The sequence below is a fragment of the Crocodylus siamensis genome, chromosome 5, assembly GCF_052110815.1.
Source record: "Crocodylus siamensis isolate JL-2025a chromosome 5, ASM5211081v1, whole genome shotgun sequence".
Lineage (NCBI taxonomy): Eukaryota > Metazoa > Chordata > Crocodylia > Crocodylidae > Crocodylus > Crocodylus siamensis.
The window spans coordinates 77661511-77683788 of NC_143399.1; the positions used below are offsets into that span (position 1 = coordinate 77661511).

Here is a 22278-nt window from a genome sequence, read left to right on the forward strand (position 1 = left end):
GCGCGCGGTTTTCCAAACGCTGTGGCGGTCCCTTTCCTCGCCCGCGGGAGCTCGGGCTGCAGCGCTATGGAGAAGGTGGCGGCGGAACTGCGGCAGACGCTGCCCAGCCTGAGTGACGCGTTGCGGGTCCACGTGGAGGTGCTTCAGCGGCCGGGCAGGTGACTCGTGCGGAGCGCGGGGTCCCCTCCTCGGTGATGTAGGGCCCGCGCTCCTGGCCCCGGCGGTAGCTGCGGGAGGGCCCCGGGCCCCGACGTGCTCTGGGTTGGGCCGCGCCTCCGCCCTCCCGGGGCCGCACCGCTGCCGCCTCGCCCTACCCGAGGCCACGGGGGGAGTCGCGCGCTCCTGCGCCAGGGCTCTTGGGCCGTGTTGTGCCCAGGGCCGGCTCCACTGCGGAAAGGACGCGGGCACATCGGAGAGTCCAGCGGGGAAAGTTGGCTGGGGCGGGGGAACTGGGCTTGCTTAGTCTGCAGAAGACGAGACGGGATTTAATAACAGCTTTCAACTACCTGAAAGGTGGTTACAAAGAGGACGGAGCTAGCTTGTTCTCATTGGTGGCAGATGACAACAAGGAGCAACAGTCTCAAGTTGCATCAAGGAAAGCTTAAGTTAACTATTGGGAAAAACTCTCTCACTAGGAGGGTAGTAAAGTGCTGGAACAGGTTCCCCAGGGAGGTGATGGGATCTCCATCCTTGGAGGTTTTTAAGATGCAGCTAGACAGAGATGGCTGAGATGATCTAGTTGAATGGTTCTACTTTGAGCAGGGGATTGCACTAGATGACCTCCTGAGGTCCCTTCTAACCCTAATTATTTTACAATTCTATGAATAACATGAAAGCAGCACAGGAGAGCTTGCCTGAGCTGTACTTCTTCCCAGCCTGCTTCTCCAGAAATAGAGGTGTGCATGTGAAACAGTCACACGGTGCCTTGCAATTCTTGGACACCACAGGCTGTGGGCTTGCCCAGCACTGCAGGCTGTGCCACACTTCCCTCTAGGGGAGGGAAGCCCAGAGACCTCAGCTGCACCTACAGCTTGAAGCAATTCAGGAAGTAGAAGCTGGGTGGTAGCGGGAGTGGGGGGCACACATCAACCTCTTGCAGTTGGACAGCTCTGTATATATCAACCTTTTCAGTCAACCTCAACCTTTTCAATTTAAGGCTAGGCACTGGGAAAAGAGTGAAGAAAGAGCGATGTTTATTAAACATCATTTGTTTCAAAATTAACTACTGCTTCTGGATAGAAATGTGTCTTTCAAATTGGTTTTGTACCTATTTAAATGTGCCTGAATCAACAGGTTAATGATTTTGCTCCCAAAATAGGGGGTGATTTTTTTTTTTCCTGCTAAGAAAGAAACCCATATTTCCACTTTCAGTTTCTTTCTGGGGACAAAGCTCTTCTACTTTTTTTTTTTAAGGGTATTTAGAGCTTGTTTAGTGCTAAACACACAACAGTTGGTGTTTAAATAATGCTGTTCCTCTCTTCCTAGCACGGCTAAGAGAGAAGATATCAGGGCCAGTGTGTTAAAGCTGTTAAACCGACATAACATTGTTTTTGGTGATTATACATGGACGGAGTTTGACGATGGTTTCCTCCTCAACAATGTTCAATCTGTCTCCGTTGTGGACACAGAGCTAAAACTGAAAGACAGACAGGTATCTACATTTTGATAAACAGTAAGCTTTTTAACAGAAAACTGTTTTTACTAAAAAACTACAGGAAGACTAGCAAGGATAGCAGAAGACCAGCTTGGCTCAGCAGGGAAGTCTTCAGTAAACTAAACCTCAGAAAGGAAGCTTATAAGAAGTGGAGACTTGGACAAACAACTAGGGTGGATAAGAGTATTGCTTGGGCATGCAGGGATGAAGTCAGAAAGGCTAAAGCACAATTGGAGTTACAGCTAGCAGGGGATGTGAAAGGTAACAAGAAGAGTTTCTACAGGTATGTCAATAACAAGAGGAAGATCAGAGAAAGTGTGGATCCCTTACTGAATGGGGGAGGCAACCTTGTGACGGGATGCAGAAAAGGCTAAAGTACTAAATGCTTTTTTCACCTCAGTCTTCATAGGTAAGGTCAGCTCCCAAACTACTGCACCAGGCAACACAGTTTGGGGCAGAGGTGAGCAGCCAGCAGTGGCGAAAGAAGAGTTTAGGGACTATTTAGAAAAGCTGGACATGTACAAGTCTATGGGGCCAGATGGAATGAAACTGAGGGTGCTGGGGGAGTTGGCTGATGTGATTGCAAAGCTGCTGGCCATCATCTTTGAAGACTCATAGCAATCAGGAGAGGTCCCAGATGACTGGAAAAGGGCAAATGTAGTGCCCATATTTAAGAGAGGGGGAAAAGGAGGATCCAAGGAACTATAGGCCAGTCAGGTTTACCTCGGTCCCTGGAAAAACCATGGAGCAGATTCTCAAGAAATCCATTTCTAAGCACTTGGAGGAGAAAAAGGTGATTAGGAACAGTCAGCATGGATTCAGCAGGGCCAAATAATGCCTGACCAACCTGATTGCCTTCTATGATGAAATGACTGGCTCTGTGGATGGGGAGGAACTGGTGGATGTGGTGTACCTTGATTTTTAGCAAGGCTTTTGATGCGGTCTCCTACAACCTTCTTGCAGGCAAGCTAAGGAAGGATAGGCTGGATGAATGGAATGTAAGGTGGATAGAAAACTGGTGGGATCACCGGGCTCGGAGGATAATAAAGGCTCGATGTGTAGTTGGCAGCTGGTATCAAGTCGAGTGTCGCAGGGGTCAGTCCTGGGGCTGGTTTTGTTTGGAATCTTCATTAACAACCTAAAAGATGGCATAGATTAGAGGCAGTCCTTGACTTATGACTGTTCGAGTTATGACAAACAGTACACACAACCTTTGTAAATTACAACACTGTTTCAAGGTTCCAAAGGGGTTACCCAGAGAGGTGGTGGAATCTCCAGCTCTGGAGGTTTTTAAGGCCTGGCTAGACAGCTGCGGCTAGAATGAAGTAGTTGGGGATGGTCCTGGTTTGAGCAGGGGGTTGGTCTAGATGACCTCCTCAGATCCCTTACAACCCTAATTATCTATGATTCTATTAACTGGCTTTTACATGACATTAAGTTTTAGTACTAGTCAGTTTCATTGAGCTGAATTTTTAACTCTTATGGACAACCTCAGATTTTGTCTTAATTTGCTCCAATTTTTTCAACTTGTTTCAAAAAGAGTAAAGAATACTGTTGACCTATTGTTTTTCCTTCTTGAAGCTAACTTTTCTTTTTGTTCATTGCAGCCCATTGACTTGAGCAAATGCACTCTCTCGCTTCATATTTTCCATCTGAATGAAGAAAAACCAAGCACCGAAAACCTAGAAGAGGAGAATGAGGATATTGTTGCAGCCAACCACTGGGTACTACCTGCAGGTACCTTCCTGGAATGGTTAAGGAAAGTCCAGAATAACTGTAGTGTGATGGAAAATCCAAGAATAGGCAGGTATCCAATTCAAAAAGGATGTGGAGAAGCTTGAGAGAGTCCAGAGGAGAGCCACGCACATGATCAGAGGTCAGGAAAACAGATCTGACGATGACAGGCTGAGAGCCATGGGACTCTTTAGCCTGGAAAAGCGCAGGCTCAGGGGTGATCTGATGGCCACCTATAAGTTTATCAGGGGTGACCACCAGGATCTGGGTGAACGTCTGTTCACCAGAGCGCCCCAAGGGATGACGAGGTCGAACGGTCACAAACTCCTGCAAGACCGTTTCAGGCTGGACATAAGGAAGAATTTCTTTACTGTCCGAGCCCCCAAGGTCTGGAACAGTCTGCCAGCGGAGGTGGTTCAAGCACCTACATTGAACACCTTCAAGAGTAAATTGGATGCTTATCTTGCTGGGATCCTATGACCCCAGCTGACTTCCTGTCCTTTGGGCAGGGGGCTGGACTCGATGATCTCCCGAGGTCCCTTTCAGCCCTAATGTCTATGAAATCTATAAAATCCTGGAAAGTTTCCTGGTATCCAGATAGCCAAATGGCTTTCTCTGTGGGCTGCTTGGTACCGATGAGACGTTGGCCTTCAGCTGCTGGAAAGAAACATTTTCATTGCAGCCGTCTCCTTTTTTGGGGTGAATTAATGCAGATGACTTTGAGAGAGTGCTCCCAAAATCCAACTCAAGAAGGTTGAGAGTGGTGATTAACGGGTTGGATATGTGTTATCTGAAGAAGCATTCCGTGTACACAGTTGCTTCAGAGATGCAGGCGGTTGCTGTCTGTGTTAGGTCAGGGTCATCCAAACAGAAGGCCTCAGCCTAGAGCTGACCTTTGATGTGGGGGATGGAGTCTGTGAGGCAAGGAAGAAAATTTGGGGACCAATTGTGGGGTTGTGTAGACATCCCTGCAGTCTTCTGCTTCTGTACCCCCACTCCCCTTTCTGAAATCCTGGATCTGCTTATGTTCCATCACTCCTAGTGCTCCTCCAGCATTAGCTCAAACTCTGAGATACCACTACAGGGCAGGGAGCATAAAATCCCTTGCTTCCCCTGTGGTGGCGTTTTTGGACCAGTCCAACTATAAATGGCAAAGAGAGGCTTAGGGCTAGTTGCCATATGACTTCTGTGTAAACTCCTAAAACATAGTATGAACCTTGTGTTGTCAAAGTTCCACAGTTCTGTTAGTTTCTACATGAAACTATTTAAAGTTAAGGTTACAGTATGAGATGCCAGAATTAAGGTTGACTTGGAGCAAACCTCCTGCTCTGTCTCTTCAGCTGTGCTTCCATCACCTTTGAGTGTGTATTTTTGCTCTGCACATTCAAAATCATGTACATGCACATTCTCGTCTTCCTAATGTGCAGTGGATATCTGATGCATTATAATGATGTAATGAAGTGCTTTTAAGAGGATATAAACAGCATGGAATATTTTAAGATTTATTGGAGAGTTGTAAAGTCAGGAATTAAATTTGCTCTCAGTAAAGTATGGGATGTGTGTATGTTTCTGATCGTTTGTAGAAAAGTAATTGGCCTAGACAGCAGCCATCTGGTCTATTTGGGCACTTTTTAAACCAAACATAGAATCCACAAACAAAACATTAGGTGGGTTTAGGGGTCTCAAAGTGTCTTTGTTTCAAAGGAATCAGGAATAAGACTTTCGTGGATAGGAGTCTTTCCCCCTTGCTACTACCAGATGCCTCATGGTGGGAAGGTACATATTGGGCACTTCTAAGTAGAAATGAGTGGGGAAACAGTTCCATAAGGTTTTCTTGCTTTCATGAGAAGTTGTCAGTGTGTACTGCAGTTCAGGTTCCCCTTCTTGTGGAGACAGTTGATCTCTTTGGTATCAGTTGAATTTCTGTAAAATGATATTTTAAGGTGGTTCTTCCTCATCCACCTTCTTAACTTCAATATCAACCTTTGTAAATCGACTCCTATGACTGAGGAAATGCTGAATTTAGTTTTTTGTCTGAAAGTTCTGAATATCCTCCACTTTTAAAATTTTCCAAGTAAAAATAATGTGCAGATTCAAACCAACATCAAGTATTTTTCACTTTTCTATTATTTGCCTGTTTTTCTGTCAGCGGTTGTTTGTGGTTTTTTACATGCTGATAACATTCATGTACATAAGTAGGCTGACAAAGCTGGACTTCCTATAATTTCTACAGTTAGTAATCTCACCATTTCAATTTTGCTGTATTTAATATATGTTATCCTATCTATAAGGTTTCCCCCCCTTTTCCTATCTATAAATGTTGCCGAAAGTTAAAACCAACAAAATTTGACCCATTCTTGCAATTATTGTTTATAAACATTTTATATCCTGTAGAAGCTGTAGAATTGTTTGCTTCGCTTCTGTAACTAAAGAAGTTTAATTTCAAGTGAATAAAATAATACCTATATTCTTACAATTGCTTGTTCTTGGTTCCATATCCTTAATTACGGTTGAGTTTTTTTTTGGGGAGTCGCTCAATATGGCAGACTGTCAGATAATGATGGATAGATCATCAGGCTTAAATGGCCGGGGGGGAGTTATGAATTACTCTAAACAGAATGGTGCATGATTGTTACAATATTGTTTTACAGCTGAATTCCATGGTCTTTGGGAGAGCCTTGTGTATGACATAGAAGTAAAATCACATGTAAGTCAAGAGTGAATAATCTCTTTAAAATGGATTTCATACGTAGCTGGCCTGAATAAGCTTCTCTCTCAGTTGCAGCAATCTTCAGAAATTAAAATTTTACATGGAAACCTGGAAATTTCCCCTGGAAATAAGGGGAAGTATGCTTTTTTTAATGATTCCCTTTATTATATTCTGAGTCAGTTGAGATGAAGACAAAGCTTAGTCAAATAAGATTCTTTTGTTCAGTTTTTGTATATATTTTGCACAACAGAAATATTTGGCCTATTGAGTTAAAATTGGCCAAAATGGGCATGTTAATTTTAAATACCTAAAAAAACAAGAGTTTTTCAACAGTACTGAGCACATTCAACTTGAATTGAATTCACTGAATGTGGAGGCATTCAGGACTCCTGAAAAATAGCTTATTTATGCTGGGTGTCTAATTTCAGGCTCACAAGCATGAAAATTGACAACATTAAAGGTTGTTAATATGTATTCAGCTTGTGCCATCCTTTGTCTTGGAACAAAGAGGAAGTGAGATTTCCTGAATTCAGAAGAAAGTAATTTTGCTTTGGAATAAAAGATGGATGAGTCCTGCACACAACTTTCCTTGTTCTGGGCTACACCATGAAGTTGCACTGCTTCCATGTTTAGTTAGGATTAGGAATCAAGATGTCTTCTGGAGATTTCAGAATTTTGATGGCTAGGTTTAATCTTATATTAAAATATCATTAGTCTGTGACCTGAGGATCAGAGGAAACCCTATACTTCCAAGCATCCAGAGAATCTATACTTACCACAGTGGTGAGCCTAGAGTCAGTGGAAACAAACTCTGAGACAGTCAGCCCTAGCCCATGTTGCCATCAAAGTCTTCTGATATTGCTTCTGACTAAAGGAAACTAAATCTGTGGTTGATAGGGAGAGCAAAACCTAATGTTGCTTGCATCTGATATTATTTATGCACTATGGTTGCCTAAATGAAGTGAAGGTGGGGGATTAGTTCTCTTAAACACTTGTTTTTAAACTGTATGATTTAGGTCATTTTAACCCAAATTTGAGAGATTTCAAAGTGCTACAGTCTCACTAACCTTTAGAAGTCAGCCAGTCTTCAGAATGTGCTTAGTTTGGAGAATGTATGTGATATAGTTACTCTTGTAAGTATGAGAGAACCAAAACCAGAGATTAAAAATACTTGACCCAAAGAGTTCCTCTGACATTCTATATTAAAAAAAACAAACAAACTCAGTTATGATTCCAATATTTTATCCCTCTCCACACCCCTGCCATGGTGACTTTGTACTACATTTTTTTTATTACCTGTCCTAGTAAAATGTACTAACTGTTCTTTTATTTTCTCATCTCGACCTAGCTACTTGATTATGTGACGACAACCTTACTATTTTCTGACAGAAATGTAGACAGCAATCTGATATCCTGGAACAGAGTTGTCTTACTGCATGGTAAAGATTACAACTCTTAAAATAAAGTATTAGATTGTCAATGAGTTCATGCTCTTCTAAGTAGTCTGTACTGCATTTCCATGTAGTAGAACTTAGGTTCTTTTCCCACAGACCTGTGTCGGTGCTTTAGAGAGAATCCTACTATGGCAGGAAACACTTTGTCCTTCAACAAACTTTGTCCGTCTGGCTGATCAGGAAACATCATGTGCCTAGATATCTCTAGGAGTTTTCTCTAGTCCTGTTTGGCAGGAATACTGGTTGGACTCCATGGATTGGAATTTCAAACTAACCAAGTAATATTAATGTGAAAAGTTGCATTGGTTAAAAGTTGTGTGAATGAAAGTATTTAAATCCAATTAAATGGTAATCACATTAAACCTTTCAACTGTCAGTTGTTAATAATTGTGGTATACTCAGAGCAGCAACATACCATAGTATGCATTATTCCTAGTAACATTAAGAAACCCCATATTTTAGCCACCATGTTGTTATGCTATTAAAATACATTAGCTTCCAATGCTTTGTGAGAATCTTTGGGAAAACTTTCATTTTGGAAATAATCTACTGTATTGTCCCTGTGCTTGCTTTCCTACTGCATGGCAGAAGTACTACCATCTTTGAATTTACTTGCTGCTGCTTATTACCTAAGTGAATTCTGGACTATCAACTGGTTATTTTCAAAATTACTAAAATGTCCTTTACTGGTGTATGTTATAAGCTGAACGACCTCTTACAAAGTGCTGGTGCAAAATGACCTTTTATGATTATTCCACTGCATTAAAAATATATCTTCATGCAAATGCATAGAGAATTCTTCTCTATCGTGGTTTGTAGGTCTAAATGTTAACCTACCAAGAAGTACAAAATTACTTTTGAAGGGAGAATTGGATCCCTTTTATCATTAAAGCATGTAAGTTGGAATCAATTTGTTTACGTGTTAAAGTGGGAATAGTGGGAATTTAAAATTCCATAATTTATGCCAGCATAGAAAAAGAAATAGTTTTAAAAAGTCAGAAATGCTAAAGTTGTTTAATGTGAACTTACACACTATGACTACAGTGCTGACTTTGTGACCTTTTGGAGGCGCTGTTGTCTTAATTTGTTACAAGTATCTCCATTCATTTTCTGCAAAATAGGTCAGGGTACAGGCATTTAAAATATGTTGTCTGCCTCTGTTCCACTAGTTTATGCCTAGTATGCACCAGCATTGTCACTGTAGTTAGAGTAACGTAATGCTGATAGATTTTTAAGAAGACTTGCATTTGCAGACGCCATGAGGGTGGAATACTGGTGGCTGCACGTCCCTTCTGTGCATAGACCAAGTTTAAAGCCTGTGATGCTGGCAGCTGGTTACCATCACAAGTAAATGCTGGATCACTTGCATGGCTCAAGTCTAGTGTTCTCGAGAGAGCTCAAAATAGTCAGCCATACAATATGTTGTGTTCTTGACCCTTGCCAGCTGCTATTTTATACTGTGAATCCCTACTTCTGTTTTGAGATTAAGAAGCATTTAGTCAGTGTTTGCTTTTATGCAATTTGTTTGTATGTGGTTTGACTATAGGTCCTCCAGGAACTGGTAAAACCTCACTCTGTAAAGCCCTGGCTCAGAAGCTCACCATTAGGCTTTCATACAGGTAACTTTTGTTCAGTTTTTTGCTCACACTAAAATATCTCTGAGAAGACCAGCTAATATTTGATATCAAAAGAACAGTTTCTCTTCCAGTGAGCGATTAGGTGTCAAGTGTTGGGTTAACTTTTGTACATGATACTGAAGACATTGCACTCAATTCTTCAGTCTCCTTCAGTCTGTTTGATGATTTATACCCAGGGGTATAAAAAGTTAACAGTTTGGAAGTACATGTTGGGCAATTTCTGAAAAGTTGTTCTCCTAAAATTTAAATTTAAAAACTTAAATTTTCTAGTCTATGTATCTTGCCTTGCTCATCTTGCACATTCAATTAGACCAGGGGTTTTCAACCTTTTTTAACAACTTGTACCCCTTCTGTCTTGATGTTTCAGCTCACGTACCCCTTTTTTATTTTCTTGAGGCCCCTGCAGTGAGGGAGGGAATGGAGCTGGGGTAGGGTCAGCTGAGCACTGCACAGCCGGGATGGAGCCATGATGGAGCTGGGATGGAGCTCATCTGTGAGGCAAGGGGAGATGGGGGCGGCTCCCACCACTGCGCACACCCCAGGAGGTCATGGTGGGGTGTGTCCCTGGATCGGCAGGGTGGGCTGCCACTGTGGATTGGGGCCAGGGCTATGCCAGGCTGTTCCTGGAGGGGGGCTGGGCTGGGTTGTGCTGTGCTCTGGGCATGTGGCAGCAGCATTGGGATGGGGACTACAGAAGGGACTACAGCCACTCCAGAATTTGCCGTAATTGCCCCCACTCCCAGTGCTGCTGCCACCTGCCTCAAGCACAGCTCAGCCCATCACCCATGCCAGAAGCAGCCTGGTGCTGCCCTGGCTCAAGCCTGCAGCAGCAGCCCGCCCTCACTCTGCATGCAGATCCAGGGGCACATGCCCTCCTCAGGGTGCGTATAGCAGTGGGAGCTTCCTTTCCCCCCCCCCCCCCCATACACACACACACACACCCTGTGCCCCACCCCAGCTACAAAGCCCCTGCAACTGTCCCAGCTCCATTCCTTCCCCAACTTCTGGGGCCTTGATCTGCCCCTGCATCCTCCCATGCCCTTTCCCTCACAACAGAATTAGCAGCCAGACCCTGCTGGTCACCTGCTGCTGTGCTGAGGTTGCACGCGTGCAGCATTTATCGGCGACATCAGTTCTGCGTATCCCCTACGACCTTTTTAAGTACCCCTATAGTTACACATACCCCCAGTTGACAACCACTGAGTTAAACCACAACAAAATTAAGTTAATATTCAGTTTAAGATTTGCAAATCTTTTTACTTAACATATTTATTTTAAATGATATTGCTGTACTGTAAGTCACTGCTATTCAAAATAAAGTGCCTTGGGTTTTGCTCAGGTTAGATATCTGGTAGATATGGGTTATGTACTCTTTATGTAAAACGTTAAGTTCTGTTTGCCCATCGATAACCATGTATAATTTAGCATTAGTGACAGTGTCATCATAAGAACTGGTAAGTGAGAATGCAATATATGCATAACTTTACAAAGCAAAGTGATTATCTGAAGGCGAGTATGAGGTTACTGCATGACAGTCTATTACCTGAATTGTATGCTGCTAAAAACCAGCATCAAATCTTAAGGTTTTTTCCTGGCAAAAATGGTTCCTTTTTCATATGAATGATTTTAGAGTAGGAAGAATTCCAAAGTAGAGAAAATTGAGAATTAATAATTAAACAAGGATATCCTGAAAAAATAATTGAGGCTTGAAAATGACATAGCTTAAAATAGAGAAATACATAAATGAGATATTTTAGTAAATACAGAGCATTAGTGTGGACAGAATGATGTTACTGTTTTGAAAACCATGGTATTCATTTTCAGTGTAAAATTTAGAGGCTGTATCTTGGAGAAATTGATTTGCTTTGAATCAACAATTGTAATAAAATATTCCTGAGAGAATTATTTTTTCCCTGATTTTTTTTATTTTTTTTTTAGGTACAGGTATGGACAGTTAATTGAAATAAACAGTCACAGCCTCTTCTCCAAATGGTTTTCTGAGGTAGGTGTTTAACTCGCTAAGCAATTCTAGCTTTTGGTACAAATAAACAACAATTATGATCTTAACAGTAAACAAAAAGCAATTCTGAGAAACATAAGTTATTTTAAGTGTATTTATAATATGCATGTAATATTATTTTTAAAAAAAGGTTGCTAGCATTTGAAAACCTGTTGGCTTGGGTCATCAATGTATATGAATACAATTAGACCTGTAAAGAATAAAACTTGGACAAGTATGTTAAAAAAAAAAAAAAGTTTATATGTAATTTTTTATTTATAGAGTGGCAAACTTGTAACCAAGATGTTTCAGAAGATTCAAGAGTTAATAGAAGACAAGGATGGTCTTGTATTTGTATTAATTGATGAGGTAAGATTTCATTGCCATTACTATATACGATCCCTTTAGCCTAGGGAAATATAAATTCTCAGAATTCACTTAAATGATTAGGCAAAAAAGTAGAAGTAGGTTCTGTGGCAGCATCCATGTGTGCAGACTTTAGGGAGAGCACTTGAATTGCAGAGCTACATCAGACTAAGAGAGATATAGTTTGATATTTCAAACAAAATATCCTGCTGGAGGGAAGGAAAATTTGGAGTTTGTCTTTCTATGTTGGTCCTCCTATTTGATTGCTACTTTCTACCTTTTACGCATACAGCTGGGTGATCAGTTTCAACATCAAAGCTCTCTAGCTTTGCTGTTAGTAAGGGAAGAATTTTGTAATCATACTCATGGAAGAAATGTATTTAATTTGATAGTTTCTTAAATCTATTTTTAGTTCACTTTGTTTTGCAGGTGGAAAGTCTCACAGCAGCCCGGAGTGCTTTCCGGGCAGGCACAGAGCCATCAGATGCCATTCGTGTAGTGAATGCTGTACTCACACAGATAGATCAGATTAAAAGGTAAGAACTTTCACAACAGTCCTGTTATTACTACAAGAAAACATAACTAGGGATTGCCAAATAGGAAATAATTCTGGTGTATGGAAACGTGTGCTAACTTGTTGGATTTCAATATCTGGTGCTCTTTGTGCACCACTGTTCTAAACAGGAATAAAGTACAGCCTGGAATCCAGCCTCAGAGCCTTATGCACCAGATTGGGGAGGTGGGCAAGGCCAGTTCATGGTCAGGACCAGCATGCAGGCTTGGACCTGGCACACGGCCCTGGACCTGGCCTATTCGATTGCACACCACTCAGTTGTCCCTCCATGCCCAAGAGGCTGAGCACCACTGCTTTAGAACATTTATCAAAAAAAATCAAGTAGCTGAATTATGCCAATTTTAAATTTGGTGTTTGCCAATTGAAAGTAGAAGCAAGAGTAAATTGAAAATAGATTTCATTTGAAATTAACAGAAATGCAGAACATCTTGATAATTCAAGTATGGGGTTGTATTTCACTTTGGGTTAAATAAAGCAGCTATACAATATTTTAAAACAAAATTCTGAAGTATTCTTTTCAGTAAAAAAAAAAAAAAGTCTATGTTAATGTACATCTTTTTAAAAGTTAAAGAGCAATTTTTGTATTATTAGTATTAACCATGTTAATTCTTACCTTCTACTACATCTTTAATCTATGTATGGTCTCAAAGTGTATTCTTAAGTGACTTGGGGCCTGGATGTGTAACCCATTTAGACCATTATATAAGCAGTTTTTCCATTGGTTTAAACAAGGAGGGGACACATAGGGCCAGATTCTGTTCTACTTATTGGGTATTTAAGTGAACTTACATGCCTAAGTATGACTTTACCCTGTTAAAGTCCTGAAAATCCAGTAATGCATCTGCTTTTGTAAAACACTGTCATCTAACCCATATGACTGAGTCATAAAAAAGCAGAGAGGAGAAGAACCTACCTTCTGCATTAGGGAGTTGAGCTGGGTGGAATGGAATTACACTTAAGCACCAAAGTCCATTTACCCATCTAATAGATGGAGTAGAATCTGGCCTGCAATGTATAGTCCTACACTGGTATAAATTACAGAGGTATAGATGGTGTGTGGCTACTTCTTTTCGGGGATGCTGTTTATTCAATGCAAAAAGGTTCCCTTGCCACCTAATTATAAGACACCTAGTGTGGATGCTACCTTAGAGTTGAGAGACTGTGCTTTGGGATACTAGTGTAACTTTTCATCAGGTTGCATACTGATTTAAATTAATCCGATGTTACTGTGTCAGGTGTCCAGGACCTTAATCTCCTTAAGGTTTTTGGAAAAGCTTTTTTTTTTTTTTTTTTTAATAGCATTTGCATTTAAAAAGCTGTTCATGGGAAGGGAGAACAATAAGCAATAGGTAGATTTCATAGACATTTGGACTGGAAGGGACCCTGGAGGATCATGGAGTCCAGCCCCCTGCCCCAGGGGCAGGAAGTCAGCAGGGATCATAGGATCCCAGCAAGATAAGCATCCAAATGTGTCTTGAAGGTGTTCAAAGTGGGTTCTTGAACCACCTTGGAAGCAGTCTATTCCAAAACTTGGGGGCTCAAACAGTGAAGAAGTTCTTTCTTATGTCTAGCCTAAATCGGTTGCGGAGGAATTTGTCACCATTCAATCTTGTCATCCCTTGGGGCGCTCTGGTGAACAGACATTCCTCCAGATCCTGATCAGCACCCCTGATAAATTTATAGGTGGCCACCAGAACACCCCTGAGTCTGTGCTTTTCCAGGCTGAAGAGCCCCATGGCTCTCAGCCTCTTGTCATAAGGTCTCTTTTTCCTGACCTCTGATCATGTGCGTGGCTCTCCTCTTTACCCTCTCAAGCTACTCCACATCCTTCTTGAATTGTGGAGCCCAAAACTGGAAGCAGTACTCCAGCTGTGGCCTCTCCAAGGCCAAGTACAACGGGAGAATGACGTCCCGGGATTTGCTTGAGAAGCATCTATGGATGCAAGCCAGCGTTTTGCTTGCTTTACTAGCTGCAGCATCACATTGAAGGCTCATGTTAGGCACGACATTAGCCGTCTTCCAATCATCAGGCACTTCACCAGAGCGCCAAGAGCTCTCAAAGATCTGTGCCAGGGGCTGAGCTATGATGCTCCCTGTGCACCCTTGTGTGTAACCCATCAGGGCTGGCTGACTTGAAGGTATCCAGCCTGTTGAGGTGTTCCTTCATGAGGTTAGCTTCAATGGAGGGCAAGGAATCTCCCTCACCTGGGCCTCCCTGACCCATAGTGGGCAAGGCCGTCCCATGGGACTGGTGGAAAAACTGACACAAAGTACCTATTTAGCAAGTTTGCTTTTTCATGGGCATCAGTTGTCCCATCTGGTTTAGCAGGGGCCCAATGTTGCCCTTGCTTTTCCTCCAGCTCCCCATGTATCTGAAAAAGGACTTTTTATTTTCCTTGATACTTTGCAGCTAGCTGGAGTTCCATCACAGCCTTGGCTTTCCTGATTTGCTCTCTGCAGGTCTGGACCAGAGCAGAGTATTCCTCCTTGGTGGCAGTTCCAGTCCTCCATCCTTTATGAGTCTTCCTTTTAAGACGCAGGAGGTCTGCTAGTTCCCTGGAGAGCCAAGGGGGCTGCTGTGCCCTTTTGCTGCCTTTCCTCCAAGATGGGATGGACTTTGCTTGCGCATCCAGGATTGCTCCCTTGAGGAGCAATGGCTCGTCCTGAACTCCGCTCACCATTGGGTTGTGGTCTTTTTAGGGCCTCTCTGGCAAGCCTCCTTAGCTTGTCAAAGTCAGCTTTCCTGAAGTTGAGGACTTCTGTATTACTGACTGAGTTGCCAGCTTTACAGCAGATGCTGAAGGTGATCAGCTCATGGTCACTGTCACCCAGCTTCCCTTCGATCGTTAGGTCACTGATTGGGTCATCCCCAGCTGCCAATACAAGGTCAAGTAGTGCTTTACCTCTTGTCGGTCCATAGACTTCCTGTGTCAGATAGAGGTCATCCACACACAAGAGAAAGCTTTGCGACCGTTCAGATTTGGCCAAGTGCTCCTCCCATGAGGTAACTTTCAGATTTCCTATTTAAGGCCGTGTATAGATGAAATGAGGCGTGTTTGCACGACACTTTAAAGCAGGCTAAATGCTTTTGCACTGCTTTACTGGTGCTGGTGTTTGCACACCTTGGCGGCATACTGTGCATTAATTCCAGCCACTGTAGGAAATTTGGCAATGTAATGTGCCTTAAATGACTTGGGGCGCAGCATTTGAGGAGTTTTAGTTTGCTGCCTCTGCAGCCATGGGGTGCAGCACCGGGCTCAAGTGCAGCTCCACAGCCCTGCAGGCAGCCTGGTAGCAGCCCAGGAAAGCAGGCTGTGCCCAAGAAAAGCAGCAAGCCTGATCATCCCTTCCCGGAGCCTGCCTGAGCTGCACGGAGACCCGATGCTTCCTTCCGCAGCTGCGGTGCGCTCAGGGACCCACCCGAGCCAGGTGCTGCCCCAGTGGAGGGTGCAGCTGCTGCGGAGGGAAGCACCAGCCGCCCTGGGTCAGCTCCACCTGCCGGCAGCTTGCCCTTGCCTCTCCACCAAAGAGGCAGGTAAGTCAGTGGGGTGTTTGCACAACACAGGAGTTTAATCGGGCCTAAATTGGAGCAGTGTTTTTTTTAAAACTCACCACTCTAATTTAGGGCCCCAGCTTCATCTACACACGCCCTAAGCATCTTTGTTTCACAGCTCCTTTTTCATTCTTTAGAGGTTGACTTTCCTGAACTTTTTCATGTCCAGCTGTCTTCCTATTACATCTTGATTCTCCTGAGCTGCTTGTCAGACCATGTACCTTTAAAGGGGTTGCATTAAGCTTCTGATTCTCTTACAGGACCAAAAAGTAATAAATAATAGCCCGGCTGCCCTGTATAAGTGCCATCTGTGTTGTGCTACAGGCCTGATGCATGAGAGCAGCTATTTTCCTTAGCCCTCAAATTGCAAGAAGAAATTTCACTTTAAAACCTACTCTAAGACATCTTTGTAGGAAAGCACTTTGGGGGGGAGGGAGAGAGGAAGGAAGAAAAACTAGAATGGTATATTTCTTTGACTTGTAGATTTAATACCACAAGCTGCTAAAATACTTCTCTTGGTGAATTGGGTCATTACCATTAAATTGAAAAGAAATGACAGACAAATTGTTGAAATTTATAAAAGCTTTCTCTTTTTTTGTTTTTTAAAATGAACTTGATATTTATATATAAAAGAAGCTTAATTTGAAGCCACTGAAAAGTAAAGTTTTTGTCTTCTATAACAACCTGGCAACTTCAAAACAACCTTGAGAAGAAACCTGTCAGTTGCTAGTCTCCTGAGGGGATGATTTGTATGCATATAACAGAAATAAAGTCCAGTATTTTTGTATCTTAAAGGTATCCCAATGTTGTTATCTTGACTACTTCAAATATTACAGAGAAAATTGATATGGCATTTGTGGACAGGGCTGATATAAAGCAATACATTGGACCTCCATCTGCAACAGCAATATTCAAAATATATGTTTCTTGTTTGGAAGAATTGATGAAGGTAACATTTTGTAAATAAGATTCTTAGCTTAGATGCCTTTTTAATAATAATCTATGATAGCATTTAAGTACAGAATCTCAAATGCTAGAGTAGTATACAGGTCATGTCTTATTTCTCCTTCTTGACCTAACCCTGCTAAGCCAGAGTGTTTAAGTAGTACACAGAGAGGGAGGGACAGGTATCAAATTAAGTCACAGCTTTGGTGTTATACATGTTTATTCTTCCATAATCATTTCTCAAAGTGATGCACTCTGCTAGCCAACTTGGTTTCCAAGTCAACCCATCTCACCATTTTTATGTCTGTGTTTTTGCCGAAAGCAGGTGCAGATGGCTTATTAACAGTATTAAGAGAAGGGGAATTCAAAACACACTAAAGTGACATCACTCAGGTCAACAGTTATTCTAGATACAGACAAGGAGTGGGTCTGTTAAGTAAAAACTTGGCATTTTTACATCGTGCATCTTCAGAGAACAACAGGAGTTTGCATATACCTTGTTGCTTACAGATACCATTTTTCTTTCAGTGTCATATAATATATCCTCGACAGCAGCTGCTGACACTGAGAGAGCTAGAGATGATTGGTTATGTAGAAAATAATGTGTCAAAACTAAGTCTTGTATTAAAAGAAATTGCAAGGTAAGATTTGTGCATTCACCCCTTCTATCTTACTTGTTTAGCCCTTATGTGAAAAAAGGGTAACTTTGCTGATGAATTCACAGAATTATGTCTAAAGGCGTTGAACGTAATAGCCACAGCTAGTCTTCTGAAATATTCCAACCTTTTTTTTTTTTTTTTTGACAGGCTTTTCCCCCCCGTAAGTGCCTCTTAGATCTACCAGGAAGCTAGCTTTTAGAAGCACTAATTCAGGAATGAGCTGAAGTGAGGGAAGCAAGAATTGTTTTAGGACTGCTTCCATTTTTTTTTTTTTTTTTTTCCTGAAAGCACTAATGGGACAACTAGTCTTTCCCAAAAATGAAAACAAATGTGTGATATAATAAATAGATTATTTCTTGTGTTCATACCAAGCAAGACCTTTTTTTTCAAAATGCATAGGTCCTTACCAGAGTTCTAGTCATAGAACAAAGTATCAGAGCAGTAAAATACATACATACAGTATTGATCAGAACAGTCTGGCCAATAGTAGAGAAAGTTTCGATTTTATTTTCTACCCTGTGTACCTTGATCGGAGGGCTGTGCACCCTGCGCATCAAGTCCTTAGTTTCTGTTGAGAGTTCCAGCAAGGGTGCTGAGTGAAGCCAAGTGATAGTAATGTGTGTTTTTCTGCAGAGAAATCTCATCACTACAGAAAGAAAACCCTTGATTTCAGGAATGGTGCTTTAGTAAAATAATAGTATTTGCATGCATCTCATTGTAGAAAAAGTGAAGGTCTTAGTGGCCGGGTCTTGAGGAAGCTTCCTTTCTTAGCACATGCACTTTACATACAAGTAAGTTTTATTCTGGTTTCCTTTTTAAGTTTGGAAGCTGCTTGCACAGCAGTTTGGGGTTAGAAGGGATGTGCCTACAAAAGTCTGTATTAATTTGAATGACACTGGATCTGCTTCTAGTTGGATTGGAACCATTTTGTGCCACCTCATTTAAAGAAGCTAAAGAGAAAACCAACTTGTGTATTATGTTGTTAGTAACACAGGATTGAGCTGTGCAAAAAATTATATGCCATGATAAAACATCAGTTTTACTTTAATCATTAGCTTCCTTCGTTGCTCTGTAAGTTTCAGTGGGGTGTATAACATTCAGGTTGTTTGTTAGTTTTGGATGAATCTACAGTTAAAGTGATTTAACCCTTGGATATTTGCATGGCTTGGCTTATTGTATATCCTTAATGCCATTGTACATCCTTTAGAATTTGAGAAATACTGATGTGTAGTACAAAGTTTTGCTCTCCCCTCAGATGCTTTGAATTGTTTGTAAACTACCATGTTGTTGTTTTGGACATGTCTGACCACTTCTTTTCTTTTGTTTTCAGTCTCCAAATGTTACAATGGCAGCCTTTCTTCAGGCTCTGTCACTTGTAGTGGATAAACAATTTGAAGAAAGAAACATACTTGCAAACTGCATTTGACTTTATCTGCTGTTCTATAATTGTCTGTTTTCCTTGTTACCATGGAAAACAGTGTTCTGCACAATCTGTGTACCAGTTATTCCATCTGTAAAGTGTAACTCAAATTGGATTAGGAAACCCCAATTTCAAGATGTTGGTTTATAAACAGATCTGTGGATAATGTTTACAGTATACTTTTTTTAAAGAAGACTTATTTCAAATTCCAGTACTAGACATGATTCAAAATTTGTTTAATCCCTAGAATGAGATTTATTTTTTTTTAATTTTTTTTTAACTCCTTTTCACAATTATTAAGTTTCCCCAAATTATGTTCCTTGTTCCTAACCATTTTACCTATTTGTATTCAGTCTTTATCCATTTTTGGAGGGGGGGGTTGTTTTTTGGGGGGGGGGGTTTGTGAACATATATCAAACCTAGAGATCTGATAGTTTATGTAATGCAAAAAAGGAGTTCTTGTTCTAACTCTACAAAAGTAGGAGGAATGTAACGAAGGGTTGGATTTTCAAAAACAGTCAGCAACAGCTGGACTGTTCATGCCAAAGGAATTCTACAAGTGACTAATGAGAGCACAGCTAAATCAGCGTATAAAGCATTTTTGAAATTCCACTCTGTCCTTAATAGTAAGATCAAAAAGATTATCTTCATATTATATTTTGTATTGTTAGCTTTTTTTAAATGAATGCAAGGAAGTTAACTACAGGAAAGTGAACATTTACTGAAGAGCACAAGTGTGTCTTGTAGAATTGTAGGCAGAAAGTTCTTTTAAAAATGTAAAGGCTTTGATTTTGACTTCCACTTAAGTTACAGACCTTAAGTTACAAATCATACTTATTGTAAAGTGTTCATGTGCAAAACCAAGGGTATTAATGAATTTGTGTTCTAGAGCAGTGTTTCTCAACCCGTGGTACGTGTACCCCTGAGGGTGCGCAAGACATGGGCAGGGAGTATGTGGGTGGTGCGTTTTGGTCTTTGTCTGCTTGGGGTGGAAATTCCAGCCACTGCCCCTCCCACCATATCCGGTGCACCAGAGCTTTCACTCCCCAGCATCAGTGTGCTAGGGGATAGGGAGGGAGGACGCACACAGGCTGCTTTGCCCTGGGCTGTGGTGGAAAAAGTGGGACTCGGCTCATGGCAGCGAAACCGGAAGTGCCACGGTGGGACTTCTGGTTTCGCATATGCCATGTCGATTGGCAGGGGTTACGTAAGGTACGAAAGGTTGAGAACCACTGTTCTTGAGGAATACAGTTAACTTGACATCGCACGTATAACTTTATCCAGTACAAACGTGACAGCTACTATTTAGTTTAATGGAAAAATAGTATGTATTTTCTTTTTTTAATTCAGTTTTGACAGCATTTCAGCTGTCGGGTGAAACAGTTGTTTGCATGGAACTTTCACCTTATTTTTAAAAATAAACTGATTGTAAAATTTAAACCAGCAGCACAAAGAAGTAGTTCAGCTGTAATAGCTGAATGATACTGAATTTAGTCTGTTTCAATAAAATGAGTTAAAAGTTGACAGTGGTCCTTTAACATGTACAGCTTAACTTGCTACTACAACACTGTTAATGACAATCTGTAGTGATTCAGTTCTTTCTGATCAATGTTGTACATGTTTCATGAGATGGTAGGCTTACTCCATTGTCGTGAATTGTTCATATTGATGAACACTATAAACTGCATTAAATAAATTTACAGAGCTCATTTCAACTCAGGCTGTTTAATGTTGCCAGGTTGGGTTTATTTTCTATGCATGGTACCTACTTCATTAAGGGTGTCTTTTCGGGCTGTGTGAAATGGAGCATTCTGTTTTGACCAATGTTTCGGCAAAACAGCATTTCATTTCGAATTTTGTTTGTATTCGAAACGGTGACACTATTTTGACATTTCACACATTGGATATAATGGGGAAGGACAAAACAGCCTGTAACTTTGTCACTTCTGGCTTGATTTGGATGAAGTTTGCAGGAATGGTAGGCTGTTACAAGGTCATGAAGCCTGCTAAGATTCAAATTGCTGGGTTCAGGGAAACTGCACCCCAAAGTTTTGAAAGCAATACTTGTGTCACATGCATGTGTTAAGCCACAACAGGGACAAAACTGCAGGCATGCTAGCCTCTGCTGAGGCTACAAAGCCTGCCAAGTGTCAAGGAGATAGGTACAGGGGTTTGGAGGAAACTGTACCTCAAGCTTCAGACAAGCAGAACTTGTGACATGGGTAACACTGTGTGTGTTAAGGTGCAGCAGGATGCCCCTGCGGAGGCCATGAAGCCTGCCAGCTGTCAAGGAGATAGGTGAAGGGGGGTTCTGGGACCCTACACCTCTAGCTGCTGACAGGCAAAACTCGTGACATTGGGTGCTTGTGCAACTGACTGTGCCTGTCTTGGGGCAGAAGCAGTTCCTGGCTCTGTATTGATTCTTTCCTCTCCTTAGTCTGTGGTTTTGTAGGTGTTAATCCTTGCTCATTAACTTGTTATCCTAGCTAGCTACTGTGTTCCATAAGTAGTCATGATTCACTTATGGACCAGCTCAATACACAGTAGCTAGCTACAATAGCAAGTTAATGAGCAAGGATTAACACCTACAAAACTACTGGACTATAGTAAGAGTATGAAATAGATGTCCTATTTACTATGCTATTCTAACCATGTGATGGGAGTGTGTTCATGACAACATACACAAGAAATACCTTTTCTAAATTTTGCTAACAATAATCTTTTGGAAGAAAGTGTTCTTTTAATAATAATTGCTTGTGGGAGACATTCTTCATTAACTATTGAATAAACCTATTTAAGTACAAAACTAACTTGATGGCAACCATATTAAAATCAGCTGAACCCCATATTGAAAGACTGCAAACACAGATATAGGCATTAAGTGTCGTGGGAGACTGATGACATTAAACAGTGACATGAGAGAGAACGTTCTAGATTTTGCTGTCACAATATTTACTCGTTTATACCCACCCACCCCTATTGGAGTAGTCTAGGGGTAGTGTTATGAACATGAGTCATCAGTGTGATGCTGTAGCCCTCAGGGCTAACAATACCCTGGCATAAATTTAACCAATGCATCTCAAGCAAAACCCAGGAAGTGATTCTTCCACTTTACTCAGCATTGGTGAGGCTGCAGCTGGAGTACTGTGTCCAGTTCTGGACACCACACTTCAACAAGGACGTGGAAAAGCTTGAGAGAGTCCAGAGAAGAGCCACCCGTGTGCTCAGAGACTTGCATGGCAAGCCATACAAGGAAAGGCTGAGGGACTTGGGCCTCTTCAGCCTAAGAAAAGGGGAGGCTGAGAGGGGACTTGGTAGCACTTTGCTGGTACATCAGGGGTGTACATCAAGGGCTCAATGAACAACTGTTCACCAGGGCATCCCTGGGGAAAATCAGGAGTAATGGCCACAAATTCCTGGAAGACCATTTCAGGTTTAACAGTAAGATAAACTTTTTCACAGTCGGGGTGTTCAGGCTGTGGAATAATGGGGGCGGTGTACCTCCTGATCTGCCCAGCCAGAAAGATTCCAGCCTCAGCCCACCCTGCCCTATGCAGGTGTGGGTACACATGC

At 41.7% G+C, this 22278-nt stretch overlaps 1 protein-coding gene across 2 annotated transcripts; it reads left to right on the plus strand.

Annotated features, from left to right (window-relative positions):
- Positions 1-23: 23 nt before the first annotated feature.
- TRIP13 (thyroid hormone receptor interactor 13) lies at positions 24-20409 on the plus strand. Of its 2 annotated transcripts, XM_090049266.1 has the most exons (13): positions 24-158; positions 1486-1651; positions 3262-3391; positions 6040-6095; positions 7447-7537; positions 9099-9171; positions 11128-11191; positions 11471-11557; positions 11984-12090; positions 16477-16630; positions 17155-17267; positions 18007-18076; positions 18616-20409. In XM_090049266.1, exons 1-13 carry the CDS (start codon positions 67-69, stop codon positions 18709-18711), a joined length of 1299 nt encoding a protein of 432 aa, XP_089905392.1. In that variant the 5' UTR covers positions 24-66; the 3' UTR covers positions 18712-20409. The 2 variants fall into 2 exon arrangements, with proteins under 2 accessions (XP_089905392.1, XP_089905393.1); XM_090049267.1 differs by lacking the exon at positions 18007-18076.
- Positions 20410-22278: the final 1869 nt, after the last annotated feature.